General features: G+C 33.0%; 1 protein-coding gene across 12 annotated transcripts in view; it reads right to left on the bottom strand.

Moving 5' to 3' along the window:
* Nucleotides 1–6,951: 6,951 nt before the first annotated feature.
* The window catches only part of SK (small conductance calcium-activated potassium channel), a 240,618-nt gene continuing 231,549 nt past the window's right edge, over nucleotides 6,952–16,020 (bottom strand). For 3 of the 12 annotated variants that reach the window (XM_074104323.1, XM_074104330.1, XM_074104332.1), the window contains 7 exons: nucleotides 14,863–14,998; nucleotides 13,139–13,249; nucleotides 12,661–12,788; nucleotides 12,423–12,492; nucleotides 10,837–10,956; nucleotides 9,738–9,880; nucleotides 6,952–9,337 (listed from right to left, as the gene is read on the bottom strand). In XM_074104323.1, coding sequence (XP_073960424.1) covers nucleotides 9,181–9,337; nucleotides 9,738–9,880; nucleotides 10,837–10,956; nucleotides 12,423–12,492; nucleotides 12,661–12,788; nucleotides 13,139–13,249; nucleotides 14,863–14,998 — 865 coding nt within the window. In that variant the 3' untranslated portion in view covers nucleotides 6,952–9,180. Of the gene's footprint in view, nucleotides 9,338–9,737; nucleotides 9,881–10,836; nucleotides 10,957–12,422; nucleotides 12,493–12,660; nucleotides 12,789–13,138; nucleotides 13,250–13,303; nucleotides 13,415–14,862; nucleotides 14,999–15,402; nucleotides 15,539–16,020 lie in introns of all 12 variants that reach the window. The other 9 variants (XM_074104329.1, XM_074104335.1, XM_074104328.1 and 6 more) reach the window with 6 other exon arrangements.

The following is a 16,020-nucleotide window of genomic DNA, read 5'->3' as shown; positions in this document are numbered from 1 at the left end:
TTTACAATAAAATTTGCAAATACAACTCGTATTTACATAACTATATAATTATATACCGTCTTATTGATTTATAGAAATTATTTACAGATCCTAGGTATCTACAAGTATGCCAATCTTAAACAACATTTGGTCAATTCTTATTTTAAATAAATAGGTTAGGTCAATTCCACTTATTTAAGGAAATCAATAGGTACTCACCAAAATGTTTGATTACTTTCTTAATTAATTTCAATGTAAAGGTTACGACACGCCTTACGTATGTATTACAAAAGGATAAACCACGCTCGAATTCGGTCCCACAGACAGTAATTTACAATCATAACAATGATTAGTTAAATATGTATTCGACAAAGAATTGAAATTCATAATGGATAAATTTTGGGCAATGCGAACGTTACATTTGAATGAATTTAGATTAAAAAAAAATCATTTCTAGAAAAAAAAACATTTCCTTTAAAAAAAACTAGACGTTATTGTAAATCCAATAATATTTCAAGGGTTTGCAATCTTCATGAAATAAACACTCACAGCACATAACACTGTTATTGCTAAGAAATACATAGTTTCCTTGTATACCTGTATAAAATCGATTACATATTCTGTGAGACGGCACAAGACAATATGATTCGAGTAGTAAAATCGTAAGTATCTAGATTTTATTTGGTATGTATTAACAACAATTGAATGATAGTAAAATATGCGAACACTTTTGTGAATAAATACTATAGGGAGTACAAATATAAAGCGATTCTTATTTTCTAATTAATTACAACAAGAATCAAATTGTAGTAGGCACGACCAAATGCCATATCATAATTGTGCGTCAGAAATATGGATGTTTTATCTAGGTACAAAACTGAAATTGATTTGAATAACATATCAAGTTCCGCATATGGCTATATTAACTTGTAAGACGTCAATCAATGTATGTAGAGATACAGTACTTTAATTTCATCAATAGCTTAACTTTTTAACATTAATAATTTGATACAGACAAGTAAAATAAATGAAATTATCATTATTCGTGTATAAATTCCATATTTTTTACATTTTATTTATCCAGATATCGTGTCAACGTTCAACACCGATTTCATAAACGGTCTAAGGGTGAAATCGCACTGCGGCTTTGATACTCACGCTAAGCAAAACTGACAGTTTATAACTGACTGTGTAGAACAATTTTACCCTGATGTTGTTGATTACGTTTTTGGCACCATTGCATGTATGCAAAAAAAAACACTGACATGAAAACACGATGCCTGCTCTAATATTGCATCGTGTTTTGCCTGGTAGCAATGAGCCATTTACCATTTATATATGTATAGTGTGAATACTTTTTTCGCTGACAAGCGATTTTAGCTTGCGTGCCGTTGTATAAAGGGGTTTTTAAATACGAAAATATTCTGCAGCTATTGGTACAATAAAAGAACTTGTATTACCTTAAGTTACCCACGTGCTTGACATACTGAAGTTATGTGCTGTTCAAACTTTTAGATAATGTTACATAGCCTAATGATCTAAGATCCCATCTAAGATTGACCTTCACCCATAATATGGTTTACTGGATGAAAACTATTTTGATATTAAAGATAATGACAATGTGTTCCTTACATGACTGTAGCAAACGGATAGTCAAAAAAATACCGTCAAGACCGTGATTAAAAATAGGTATATTTATTTGGTTTACTTGCTACGCGAATAAGATTCGAACTAAGAGTATGGGATCTATAGATCACAAAACAGTGATAATGCTTAATTTTTTAATATCCACAAACAGAAGAGCCGCAATTAGAAACAATTTTACGTAATATTTTTTCGAAAAATTCGGGATTACAGCGTCTATATTTTTAATTCACATTGGTCTATAACAGTAATAAAAATACTGATAATATCCATGTCCTTAGTTTTCGAAAACAGTTGAGACAGTTTTAATTTGAAAGCTTCGATGAGCAATTATATATAATAATTTAGATAGCAATTCGTGAACGGTTTTTCTTAAATGACCCTTGTAGGCACTATTTTTTCAACAAAATTATCTTTATTTTGATATGTATTTCAACAGATAATTAAGTACTGCTGTTTAAATTTAATGCAATCAGGTCACCTTTTTATACCTATAAACCAGGTAGGTAATAGGGACCACAAGAGATTTGGTAACATAACTTTACCTGTTCTATGCGCTTAAAATTTCAACTACCATCGGGATATTAATATAAGTACCTACTGGAATATAATTTTGGCAAGTAAGAAAGAAAAAGTTAAAAAATATTCACAATTCTTTCGGGTTCTTAACCCATTTGCAACATATTCAAGAAGCCATTTTTTATCTTTGATATAAAATATATTTCATCAGATAAACAGATGGGTGAAAGTCAGCCTTCTACGTATCCTCTATCTCTACACATTGGAGTCGGAAGTTACGGGTTAGGTAATGATTATTTAATTTGCTAAATAGGTATATGAATTATGTTATAATTTCGAGGTAGTTAAAATACTAGGGAATGGGAGGATTTCAAAAAAGTACATTTTATTTAAAAAAATTGTAAAGGCGATAGAGATTGCATTGAATAATTAAGCAAAGGATTTTTATATCTACTCCATTATTGACCGTACTTCTAAAAATACTAATTGGTGTTTTTCATAAAAATTCTAAGATTATTTTATAAATACACTTCTATCTAAAGAAGTAAACGAAACATCTTAATTCACATTTCTGGACTAGCTGCGTTATTCTATCAACTTGATCTTTGTAACATGCGGTTTGACTAGTCTTGAGTGTTAAATTATTTTTGTATTATTTAATTATCAATCGATACTTACTGAACATTTTAATGTATTTCTGAATAGTGAATAGGGAATATTAGGTACTGCAATGTTCTGCCGTCAGAATGCAGCACTAGCACAAACCGTAAACAGTTTTTTGGATGTCTTAAATGTCTTTTTAATGTCCGTAGGGCGCCATAATATCATATTATTTCAATTATTTTTTGAAAATATAGCTTTATCGTTACCATCAATGTAAATATAATGTTACTGGGCTACTAATACTATATATGTCATAATCTGTCATGGCAACAAAAAGACAACTCACGTTGTCATGGCGGTTTGTTTACGGTTTGTGGTAGTGTCGCCACCTGCACAGAACTTTGTCTAATATTCCCTTTTGGAATACTACTAAATTCATAAAAATGTGAATTCACTGCTTTTTTTATTGTTTAACCTTTTGGATAACGGCCTAATGAATATTATGCCATTTTTGTGTTGCGTTAAGGTTTGAATGTAGGCCGTATAGTAAGTGTGTGTTGTGTTTTCTAATAAGTGTGTAGAAATGCAAAGCATCTAAGTTGAATGTGTGACAGTTAAATTAGACAGTCCACCGCAAGCAACTTACTACGACCGCAACAGTGTAAAGACGAAGTTTTTCGGTCACATTCGAATGTGACAGCCTGATTTGGTGAAAGACCTAGTGCGAATTTAACGTCTTCCGTTGAACCAAGTCACTGCATGTGGTAAACGCAGGTATAAAATACCCATTCAACCGCATTTTAGACAGGGGAACTACAGGTCAACGACATCAATGGCAGAAGTATTTAAAAACTAGCCCAGTAAGCACATTAGGCGGACTAAATAATGAATTTCCGGCAAATACAGCTAATACTCAAACAATTTCAAATTTATGCTTCGATGTATACATACAGGAGCTAATGCTGTCAATCCTTGAAATAATGAGGGCTCCCTTTTTTCCGAATAAAACGGTACTACGCAACACTGTGGCATGCTCGATATTTTTATGGCACGGTTTTAAGGTATTAAATATGATTTAAATGTAAATTTTGTTTTCACGCCCGCAATAACAATCTAACCACTATAATTCAGGCAGGACCTTTGTCTTAGTCTTTGTCAGTGGCGCCAACTGGTGAGCGTGAAAACGGTAGCCCTCATTGTAAGTAAACCAAGAACAATTTTCTATGTTAGGAAAGATACTATTAGGTTTCTTACAAAACAAATTCATCGATACAAAAATCAGTGTTTTATTTGCTTGTAAGATGTCAAATCATGGCTGTGAATCTAAAAATAGGCATGTCCCACACCCATTATTTAATGTGAACCATGTACTAGATCGTTGTGTAAAATTAGTCAGTATACCAGAAGTCACTGCGAATATTTTGCGAATATTGTGTTTAGGGTCCAGAAGTTTTTATAGCACGGTAAAAAAGACACGAGCCATGGCGTCGAAATTAACATTAAAATAGAACTTTCACTTATAAGGAACATATTGAAAAGTTTGAAAACTGTGGAACTTAGAAATTAGTAAGTACCAGCCGTTTTTATTTACTTAATTAAAAAAAAAAACATAATTTTTGCAATGTGTCAAAGTTACAAATATACAATACTATTAAACAGTAACTGACACGTTTAAAATAATTGGGAAATGACCAGTATTTTTAGTATTTTCTTACTTTAGAGCTAGAATCAGAATAATTTTAAATTAATTAATCGGTTTGATTAAAATAACCACTCCCAGTTATGAGGTATCTACTTAATTATGAATGTCAATTACCACTGTTTAGACAGTAATAAGTATGACTAAAAATAAGACGGGGTAGGAGTCGATTTAGATATCGATTTAGTCAACTTTACTGCATGGCTCGCTTTCCTCGTATCGTGTAACGAAAACTTCGGACTCTATACTACGAGTATGTTACTCTAATGCACCAGTTTTTGGGCTTACGTAAGTAAAGATTGTAATATTTCAATTTCTTATTATTAATTGTTGGCCTAACAGCACTTCTCAAAAACGGTATTAAAGAAAGACACTACTTCAACGAAAACATACAAATTTTTGATCCCATCGCACGTACTCGTTACTCTAAAGATTCAAATAATCCTATTAAATATTATGCTCTCAATTTAAATTTTTATCTATTTACAAATTCATACATTACTAAGGTAATAAAACTGAATTATCGAAATTTTCGTAGTGTTTTAGGCACTATTTAGACAGCCATCAATCTTAATGTCTTATCAAAGCTTGACCTAATTACTCTAATGTTATAAAAATTTGACAAACTACGTGTCAATAGGCAGGTAGTAACAATTTTATTTATCTATACCTAAATAAAGTGTGTATACGGCATAATAGAGCGAATGATGTGCTGACATCCGTTTGTCTTGTTACAGGGATATTACTCTTTAAAGCTAACTGGCAAGCAAGACAATTTAACATTGTAAAGTAATGAAAACTCGCTTTTTCTTATTAATTTGTAGGTCTCAAGGAAATGAAAAACACAATAACAGCAGTACCACCATTCAAAAGTCTTGCTGTCAAACCTGATAGTATAACAAGATTATTTCCCATTTTTGATTATCACGTGTTTAACATTTTCACGAGAACTGCAATAATAATATTTATGATTATGTACGTTTTTAGCCTTAGTTATTTGTGAAATTATACAAAATATGAATTTATGTTACAGAAGCGAATATCACGTCATAAGTATTGCTAAAACGTAAAAAAGCAAGTTCTTCACAATTTTCATCTTAAAAATTAATTAACTAATATTTTCATAGGAACTAAAACCAATTGATGTAAGTAACTGGCCACTTAATATTATAAGTCGAGTCATTCCTTGTGTAATTACAATAAAACTATTTTTCTGAATATGCTCTGTCTCATGCACGTTGAAATCAAGAAGCTTATGGCATTTACATAATTATATGGACACTTTCTCGTCAAGTAATGTTGAGGAATAATACATTTTATTAAACCAATGTTTGATTTGGTTATATTTTAAGCTTCTTGATGTATGTGTAATTATAATTAATTTATTATTATACTATCTCACAAGTGATCATAGTTAACGGTGTCTGATTCTGATCTACGATTCTCAAGTTACTAACAAATATTACAATAAAATACAATACGGTACAGCATTTTTATGGAGCAGCTCGTTTAGGACAATGCATTATTTAATTTCATTAATTCTAAGAACTTTCTTTTTTAATTCTGAACCAAACCTAAATGAGAGAAAATAATTTTATTTTACAATTTGTTATATTGGTATAATATGCTCAACATTTGTACAAGAAAAGAATTATCATTATATGCAGTCAACACAGAGTGGATTGGTTCTTTTTTATATCGGATAAAACGTGAACAGTCATGAAGATGAACTAACCTACGCCTATTATGATAATGTATTCAAAATATATTCTAACGTACTCTAAAGCGCGTATCGTAAAGCATTTTTTTGTATAATCACAACAGCATGTCCATTCTGCCTAATTTCATTTCACTATCTAAGCAATATCTCTAGAAAACAGTCCCACACATCCGAAACTTTTTGGGAACAGCGAAAACGGCTGACCTTTTCTGGCTCCGAGGCGTGCTCCACTGGCGTGAGAATCATTTCAATAGACATTCTTACGAAATAAAAACACAACACGTCTATCCCATTAGGCTAGACGACTAAAAACAAACTGTTTAGTCCGTCAGTTAGATTATTAATAGTAGATTGTACAACAAGATCATAAAACGAGACATTTTACCCGAGACGTTCATATAGCCACCCGAGCCCGTACGGCGAGTGTAAATAGACACGTCGAGGGGAAAATGGGTTTAATGCTCGAGTTTTACACTCTGCTTTTCACTTCGATTGAGAGGAAATTAAATAGCAACAATGGAAACAATACCTATACCGATAGGTACCTTTTATTTTTCATGCAACTGTATTTTATTAGTTTCGTTTCATTTAATTGATTTGATTGATTTTTAGTTTTACATAAAAAAAATATTAAAAAATATATAGAAACTTTTTGTTTGTGGCTGTTGACACATGATTACCTTGGTCTTAGACAAAGATTTAACTTTATGTACTAGAGCATAAAAAGTAATTTTATGTCGCCTAGATCCAGCATAAACACGAACTTTACGAGCATGAGAAGTGAACAAATAGTATTTTATGCAACAGTTATATAACAAGGTTCAAAAAAGGTGAGCAGCGTGAGTTACGATATGAGCTTTAGCGAACATCGTAAGAAAGAGACGCCACGAGCTTTTTTTGACTTACTTATACAACGTTGCATACAATACTTTTTCTTCGACTGGGTACTTATTAATTAAAATACAAAATTAGAGAAAAAGTAAACTTTAAATGTTTAAAAGTAAAAAAGTAAACTTTAGTAAAAAGTATGGCAACCGCAAAGAGAAGGTAAACAAGAATAAACAAGTGAGAAATATGAACATTTCAAAATTTGTCTAAGTTAAATTTTGTTTTTGATTAACGTTACTTGCCTGTGACGAAGTAAAAATACGCATTACTTAAATGTTGGCAAGCTATGGATTAGTATGTTCGAAAAGTTATTATTCTGTATAAAAACCTTATAAAATATGTAACTGGCACCTTAGCCTGTCCGAACGTACGAATTAAGAAAAAAATAGTAAGTCGTTGCAGCAGGGTTACTACGAAACTCGAGACTCGAAGTTCGTGACGTGCGGTCCCTCTGACACTTATACTATTTAATACGAGAGCGAGAGGGACGGTACGATACGAAATTCAATTTTCGAACTTCGGAGTAGGCCCTCAGTATCGTTTTAGCAACATTACGATACAGTGCTGTTATGGGGAATAGACAATAATTCAATGTAGACTTTTCCAGAATCTTGTTATGTAGGCTGTTATATTACTGTTCCTGATTATGTAAATCACAGATTACAGTATAGGAGTAGAAAAAATATTTTACACGTATTTTTTCTTTTTTCCGACAAACAAAAAATGACGAGGATACAGTACTTAGAAGTTTCGAGTGGCGTCACTATTATAGTACGATTTTTATCTAATGGTGACGTCACAAGCCACCCCTCCGGAAGTTTGTCGATTTTTAATAATTTGATAAACCAAAAAATACGTGTCCCAAATTTTTCCATAATCTAACTGCCGGAGTAAATACATAGAATGATATTTAACCCAGTCGTCATCCCTATTAGAAATGGCAGTAATATTTATGTGATGGTATCCAAAGCTCTTGATCTTTATGCAACAACTGTGTCTAAAAAACTCCAGCAAAAATAAAAAAACGCCCAAAAATAAAACGCCGACAAAAAAACGCCGTTAAAAAAGACAAACTAAAAAGTAAAAAATATTCATGCACTACCTAGCTGTTGCCCGCGACTTCATCTGCGAAGAATTCGTTTATCACTATCCCGCGGGGACTATGCTGATTTCCCGCAAAATTAGCCTCAGTTAATTTAGCATAAGTACCTAGTAATATTATTTTTATCTAAGCGTCGTCGGTGTCGGGGGACCGCTAAGGTTAAAAACTTTAAAAAATACAACATATATACTTTAGTTTTCTGTTAAGTTTTTTCAGTTTAGTTGTGTTCAGCAGTGGACGTATTGCGGCTGATGATGATGATATGTGTTTTTGCTCAATTCTGAAGCCTAGACAAGACTTCAAACTGCTACGAGTGACAAACTGAATTCTATCCCCTTACGCGTAAGCCTTTCACGTATGTGAGATATAACTGCGCTCTCATGCTCAAGAGCTTGTGGATATTTAATCTGGGCACTGTTCTTAATAGGTAAATCAGGTACCTATATAAAGTAAAAATGTATAATAATCATATACCGTAACAAAACGCTTACGCTACTGAAATTGAAATTTGAGATAATTGTAACGAAATGAAATATTAGGTTCAGTTTCGGTACAATTTTCTCAGTTTTGTTATAATTTAAGATATGTAGCAATGTTGTTACGATATAATATATTATATGTTTTGGTTTCCAAGCTCTAATCAAACAAAGATTAATGTTTGATACTAAGACGCTCACTCCCTCATTTTTGAATAATTAGATATACATATGTAAGACTTCTGTTGTTAACGTTGTTTGGTCTTAACTACCACTGACATTTTAATTTTTCACACACCAACAAAACATAATTTTTCTTGCCTGTCTGTGTTATTTTCATAAATAAAAGAGTTTATGTAAATCCAGTTCTAGGTATAAAGAATTACCGTGTAGGTATCCATAGCATTGTTTTTATTAATTTACATTGTCAGTCTTTGAGATTATTCTCTCGCCAGTATTATCGGGTCGTGGTAATAATAAAAGGGGGTCAGAGGAGGGGCGCCGAGTTTCGTCGCGTTCAGCACAGGAGTTCGGAGTTGGAAGGCGGTACTCAGCTGGGTAGCGGAGGCCGGGGTCCGTGAGTGGCCGGGCTGGTCGGCTGGACCGCCGGAGAGTGAGCCGTGGTGCTTTCCGGCGCCGAGTGCGTCCTAACTGCCGGCTGGAGAATCGGACTCGGCGGCCACGGGTGCGCCGCTATTGTCGATGTTCTGGAATTTTTAGTATGAATAATGAAGCATCATGGGAGTAAGTATTTGTGATTCTGTAAATCTAGCTGTAACTCCATAAGTTTACTGAGGCAAGGTTAGCGATTACTGGTTAGCCATGAAATACAACATACGACTATGCAACCATCAATTAAAATCTGTTCTATTTAATCTATCACATGAAGTGCAATTGAACTGACCTTTTGAATTTACTTATAAGTTGATAATGCACCCTGAATTTTAAGTAAGTATATAAAACATGTATTTAAAGTTGGATGGGATTGCGGTTGCGGTGTATCGGTTCATGCTTCGTTTTCAAACTAAAATTGCACTTACAGTAATCGTCCGAACTTGATTAGTTTTCAGTACATTTTCCAAAATTGAAAGCTTGTAATGGTCTCACCTTGCATGTGGGGTGATTACAGCGGATGGTGGCGTAGGTACCGCCGCAGTGTCTGGATGCAGGTAGTTGCGACGCGATTCTGCCCGCTCCCAGCACTGCTGCAGGCACCTTGCCACCACATCTGGTAGGCTGTTAACTTGTTCCTGTTTGAGGTAAGATATCTTATTAAAATAAAAACCGGGCACGTGCGAGTCGGGCTCAGGCACGATATGAATATCCAGTGTTAGCAGAGCCGTGCGTGCATTGTGTGGTTATTTAAGATTGGTTACTAATGTAGACAAACCGATATAAAAATAAAATTAGGTGAGTAATAAAAGTATTCAACATAACGAAAAGATAAGCAGTACTCAGGGACAAACTTGGCCGTTTGAAAAACTGTTGTCCCCATTAATCATCGAGTTCATAAGCTTATGAGCAAAAATTTTATCAAAAATATCTAAAAACGACTCTATTTTTAACGGCATAGAATTGTGTTCAGATATCTTTGATCAAATTTTTACTCATTCAAACCCTCGTCGTTTTTATTATTTTATCGACATAGGTCGTGGTTAGATCACCGCAAATATCTAATTTTTGATTTCATACTAACAGAATGTCAAAGTGAGACTCAAGTTTTCAGTGAACACGGAACAATGGAAGATTATTTTGATAATTTGGAATTACGTTGTCCCCACAGCTTAGACCTAAAAATTGTGACGAAATAAAACGGGATCTGTGTTAACTCTTAATTTGAAAAAGAAAAAACGTGTAAATCGCATCTTAATTATGGAGTCCTAAAAACTGATAATAATAATAAAGAAATAAACGGAATTGTGTATATTATGTTTCTTTGTTTGGTACACTTTAGCGTTTACCTACTCAACCAATTCTGATAAAATTTGGTATGGAGATAGTCGAAGACCCAGAGAAGGACACGGAATATTTTATATCCCGAAAAATAGCACAGTTCCCGCGGGCGCGCGATAAATGATCCTTCCGAGACAAAGTCGCGTGCTTATATGAATAATAATAAAAATACAAAAAGAGAGCTTTAAATTATGAGTATCATAGTGCATATTATTATCAATTGAGTGTGTCTTACTCTTTATATATTTATTACCTGTAATGATGTGAGTTTCTCTTCTAAACTTGTTAACCGTTCTTCTATACTATCCTGCCTCGAGCTCATGTCGGAGACAATTTCATATACTGTATTCTGGGTCTGCAAAAGAAAGGGGTCCTAATATCAATCGCTTTGCAGTCAATTATTCACTGTTGATTTTAATATAGTATAACGTGTTTCAGTGTTATCAGTATGCCCTGCCCTACGTGTCGTGAATGTCTGTTTCGTGCGTGTATAGGAAGAAATTTGTTAAAGTATTGAAAGTTTTAAGAAAAATGTCTTAAGTAGATTAACGAGCGAGAAAAAGCGCTTTGATGGTTTACGAGACGCCGAGCCAAAACACCTTTGTTAAAGTTAAAGATACCTTCGAAATACTTTGCTCAACAATTCAACTACTTAGGTAGCAACGGGAAGCGTGTCAGATTATTAGTGCAGAAGAGCTGTGGTTCCCTTTTTGATCAATCTAGGAGGAAGAACTAGTGTTTGAAGCGGTGCACCCTGGGCATCGCTCAATGATTTCCTGACCCATTTATGGAAAATCATTGACCGGTGGTAATAATCCGACAGGGAAGGAGGGGTATCATGGCTTCTCAAAAATATTTTTGCCTTAATTTTTGTAGGTACATCTTATAGATATTTGCACAAGTCTACAGAGCAGGCCATAAACGAAGAATGATAATAAATTTAAATCATTTTTTAGTTCTTTAGTTTAGTTATTAAATATAAAGTGTCCCATATCCCATGATTTGTGGCAACTACATATAAGTATACCATTAATTTTATAATTGTATTCAAAGGAAAATCAGTGTAGCGAGACAAAATGCAATTGGAGTTAAGTGTATGCCATCAATTATTTTCCTTTCTCTTTCGTTCTTCCATAAAAATTATTATAATAATAATATATCTCACAATAGTAAACACCACTGTATTTTGTTGGACTATTTGTTGTCTTTATTTTAAATAAAAAAATAACTTAGGTACAAAGTAAGCCCTGTTTAGCTAGCAATTTCTACGCTTTATAGACCGGTTAAAAATAGTAGTAGATTGTTGTTAAAAGTTAAAACTTTTGGTACCTATCTACTTTGAACTTGTTTCGATTCTGAGGTGGTGACTGATAGATCGATTGCTTTAGTGCTTTAATAATTAAAGTAGATATAATTACTTTCGCACATGATAAACACGTATCGATAACCATCAATCAGGTTTACTATGTTAAATCCATTACGTAAGTTAAGTTCTTCTACTTTTAAATAGTTCTAATATTTCTAAACAGCTCATGCTTATGAAAATCTAAGATGGAAATACCTAATGCATGCAATTTGATATTTAAGCTCGCAACTAAGTTGCTATAATATAGCATGTTATGCTGATTTCTCAGAAGGAACTATAACACTATATTTTGTTCCATATTAGCTAGAGTACAAACTACATTATCGAAGGAGTCATCTAATAGGTTTACTTTTCAACTAATAACATAATATTGGACGCAATAATTGCAAGACTACTTTTCAAGGAATCTAAATGAGAGTGACATGGGATGAGTGTAGCAATATAAAAAGGATAGTAAGTACATTAAAACAAACCTTTGCCATGTCAGTTATCGTATTTGCGTTGTCCATCAATTTTCTTTGATCCATTTTCACTTTTCTTAGGCTGCAAGTAACATGCACATTGATGACTTAGATCACGAAATACGTTTTTATTCTATCAAAATAAAATGTTTAAAAACATTACAATCTTATTTTACCCCATTATTTTCTGTTGGTAGGTACAGTAAACAACTGATATGTAGTTACAACAAAAAACTTAATTGATACTCACGCGTAAATAGCTAACAAGAACTTTCTTTGGTGAGTTCTTACTCGACCTGGGTGAACCCTTTTCACGAGTCTCGTGTGTTTATATATTAACCACGTTTCTCGTAGGACGTTGGCTGCTGCATTTTTTAGCTGAAATTATCATTCAAATGACTAAATTAAATAAAAAACCTAACTTATTACAAAACGAGCATTACAAATTAGCTTGAGACTGTGAAATAAACGGTTCATTATTTAGTTAGTTTTTTAGTATTTTTAAATTATGAATACTACTTTGCAAACAAAACATTTAATATATTTACTGTTTTACGGTTTAGACATTTAATTATGTATTTTAATTTTTATTCATTCAGTTTTAATCTATGTTTTAGTGTTCATTAGCATTAAATAGTGTTTGGACAGGAAGATTCACAGGTCCTAGCTTGCAAGGTCTTACCTTAATCCTTCTTCATAAGCTGTTACGTACGTAACAGCAACCTTACCTTTTTCGTCAGTTGTGTTTCCATCATGAAGTTATGCACATGTTTCTCCGCTCTAGTTAACTCTAATTTTCTCGAAGCAACGGTCACTAATAATGCTGTACATCCAGCCCCCTGTTAATTAGATTAACAATAATTGTGATGAACTGATGTCACCGTAATACTTACTCTTTTAGTAAGTTGTGTGTCCATCATGAAGTTATGAACGTGCTTCTCAGCTCTAGTTAATTCTAATTTTCTTGAAACAACCGCGACTAATAACGCTGTGCATCCAGCTCCCTGTTAAGTGAATATCTTAATGTAAAAGCGAACGTGGAGAAGCATTAAGATTTTCCATTCCAATTAACAAAAATATTGTCTGAAAGGCTAAAAGAAAATAATTTTCTGCTATGTGCTCAAACTTAATTTTTATTGTTTTTATTATTCTAATCTAGGAGGGATAATAGAAACAACGATAATTTGTTCCCTTTATTTATTCTGTTACTGCGTTATGCATGTTTTATGGATGAAATAATTTTAATTTAACCCAATATTGCCTCGATTACCCTCGTAAATTTATTTTAGAATTTATTTTAAACTTAAAAATTATAAATTCACTTTGAGCTTTAATTTATTATTTAAATATTATTTAATAATCTAAATGCACGTGTTTATTAACTGATATTATAAGACAAAAATCAAATTAAGTACAAAATAAAAATTACCTTTGTCCAAAGTTCAATAGAACGAAGTACGACACGAGAAATACACTATTGCAACGATACTTTTTACATCAAAAGTGAGACATTCACAATACTTGCATTCAACTTATTTGTTACTACATGTTATTTAGTGCATATCCTTGACAATAGTGTAGCAAGATTTAAATGTTACTTTATGATTTATTTTATTCATTAACATTTAAAAGCACTATTAGGGTGCATTTTTTGTGTAAGTAATTTCTGTACCGAATAAAATAATTTCAGGAAAAGTGAGCCATTTTAAAGAACAAAGTTATTGTGCAAATTCAGTGAAATATTTGTGAAGAGAGTCTAGAAAATAGTAAGGAGAAAGAAGCATTCCATTCTACAAACGTTTCTAATAGCTGACTTTAACAGGGAAATGGACGTTACTTTAGTTTAAAATCATTAAAAACCGTACTTTACTGTATTCCAAGAAACTCAATAACCTGCAAGTACATAACTACAAATAGTTTATAACGGTGAAGTGAAACATGGGGTGTTGGATCAATAAATACAATGCAATTACTCTTATGTAGTTGTTTATATAATAACATCATTTCATTGGTGTGAAGCCTACATTAATAGTAAGTATTTATGTAGTGTAAAATTCGCAAAATAATTTTACGCGTAATGTTACATTTAACACCTCATTCATTACAAACATGAATTGCAAAGCAATATTTATTGTGACTGCAGAGATTATAAATGTGATGGTTCTATCTATTTATAATATTATATACTTTAACATTGATACACCAAAGATATGTGAGCGTTTCCATCAAATGTGTTAAGCACTCAAGTGTTGTGTGTGATTATGTATTACATCAATGCACAATAAGTGTTGACTGACTTAGTAGTTTTTAAAGCTAAATGAATGGAAAGTCGAAATTTGAAATATTACTGCATTAGGAATAAAGAGTGAGCACTTTCGTGAACTTTGAATAGTATTAAACACGCGTGTCAGTCAACACGAATACTAAATATGTGTTTATTATATTAACTTACCATTATGCCGGTGCTAACAGCAATACCTCTGCCACAATATGTGTTTGGCACAATATCACCAAAACCGACGGAGAGAAACGTTATTGCAATAAGCCACATTGCATTCAGTAGGTTAGCGTGTTCTTCATCGTGAAACCTGAATTGTCAATAAATTCTGCTATACTGTAAAGTTGTCTGGTAGCTTTAAGGCGAAACCTCAAACCTAGACACCGGTCAAATTACAGACCTAAGCGACTGTTGCACAAGCTGGCCCCTACGCGTACTGTCGGTGAACGCAAAAAGAAGATAGTAAAGAAAAAACCGAGCAGTTTGTAATAAATAGAATTATGAAAGAGTTTGACTTTGATTGTGAAGTTTTTTTGTGAAACTTAAAAGTATTTTTTTAACAACACGTAAAATGGCTCACCTTTACCGTCCTAAGTAAGTTTTCTACGCAATGCAAGAGTGTGGAGGCTTGCGTTGATTAGAAAACACGATATTAACTAAAACACACTTTTTGCTTATAATCACCCGAAAAACCGGTTGCACTTTAATACATACCACCATACCGCAGGTGAGGGTAATGCCGCGGCCGCAGTATGTGTTGGGGACAATATCGCCGTAGCCGACACAGAGGAAGGTGATAGCTGTCAGCCACATTGAGTTTAGCAAATTGGCATGGTCTTCGTCATGGAACCTGAGAGCCAAAATGCCCGACAAGAACCACAAGATAACCGACTATACCACGAAAAACTTATTTCATTTGAAATATCTATAATAAATAAAATATAGTTTCGAATTTGTAAGAAATCTAAGAAAGAGACTATTTCGAAATTCCACCATCGGCAAAATAAATTGTGAAATGTAATGTGAATTCACACCTAAATATTGAAACTATATTGAGAAATTTGGCATGCCCATTGAACGACGACAAACATGTTTACTACACAGATATAATTACTAATATTTACCGCATACAGTGTAACAGCGTGCAGACTAAACATTTATTGGGGTTTGAATTGGCACAAACTTTTTAGCCATGCGTGTTTTAAAACTTTGATCAATCCTTAAAGGGACACGGATAACAATTAGGTTCACATTAAACGAATAGACTTGAAATAGGATAGAAGGAAAAGACAGATATATAGATCGAAGAGGAGATCAGAAATAGCAATTTGC

This window comes from Choristoneura fumiferana, chromosome 21 (genome assembly GCF_025370935.1).
Source record: "Choristoneura fumiferana chromosome 21, NRCan_CFum_1, whole genome shotgun sequence".
Classification (NCBI taxonomy): Eukaryota; Metazoa; Arthropoda; class Insecta; order Lepidoptera; family Tortricidae; genus Choristoneura; species Choristoneura fumiferana.
Note: the sequence above shows the minus strand (reverse complement) of the source record. Positions and strands in the feature narration are given on the sequence as shown.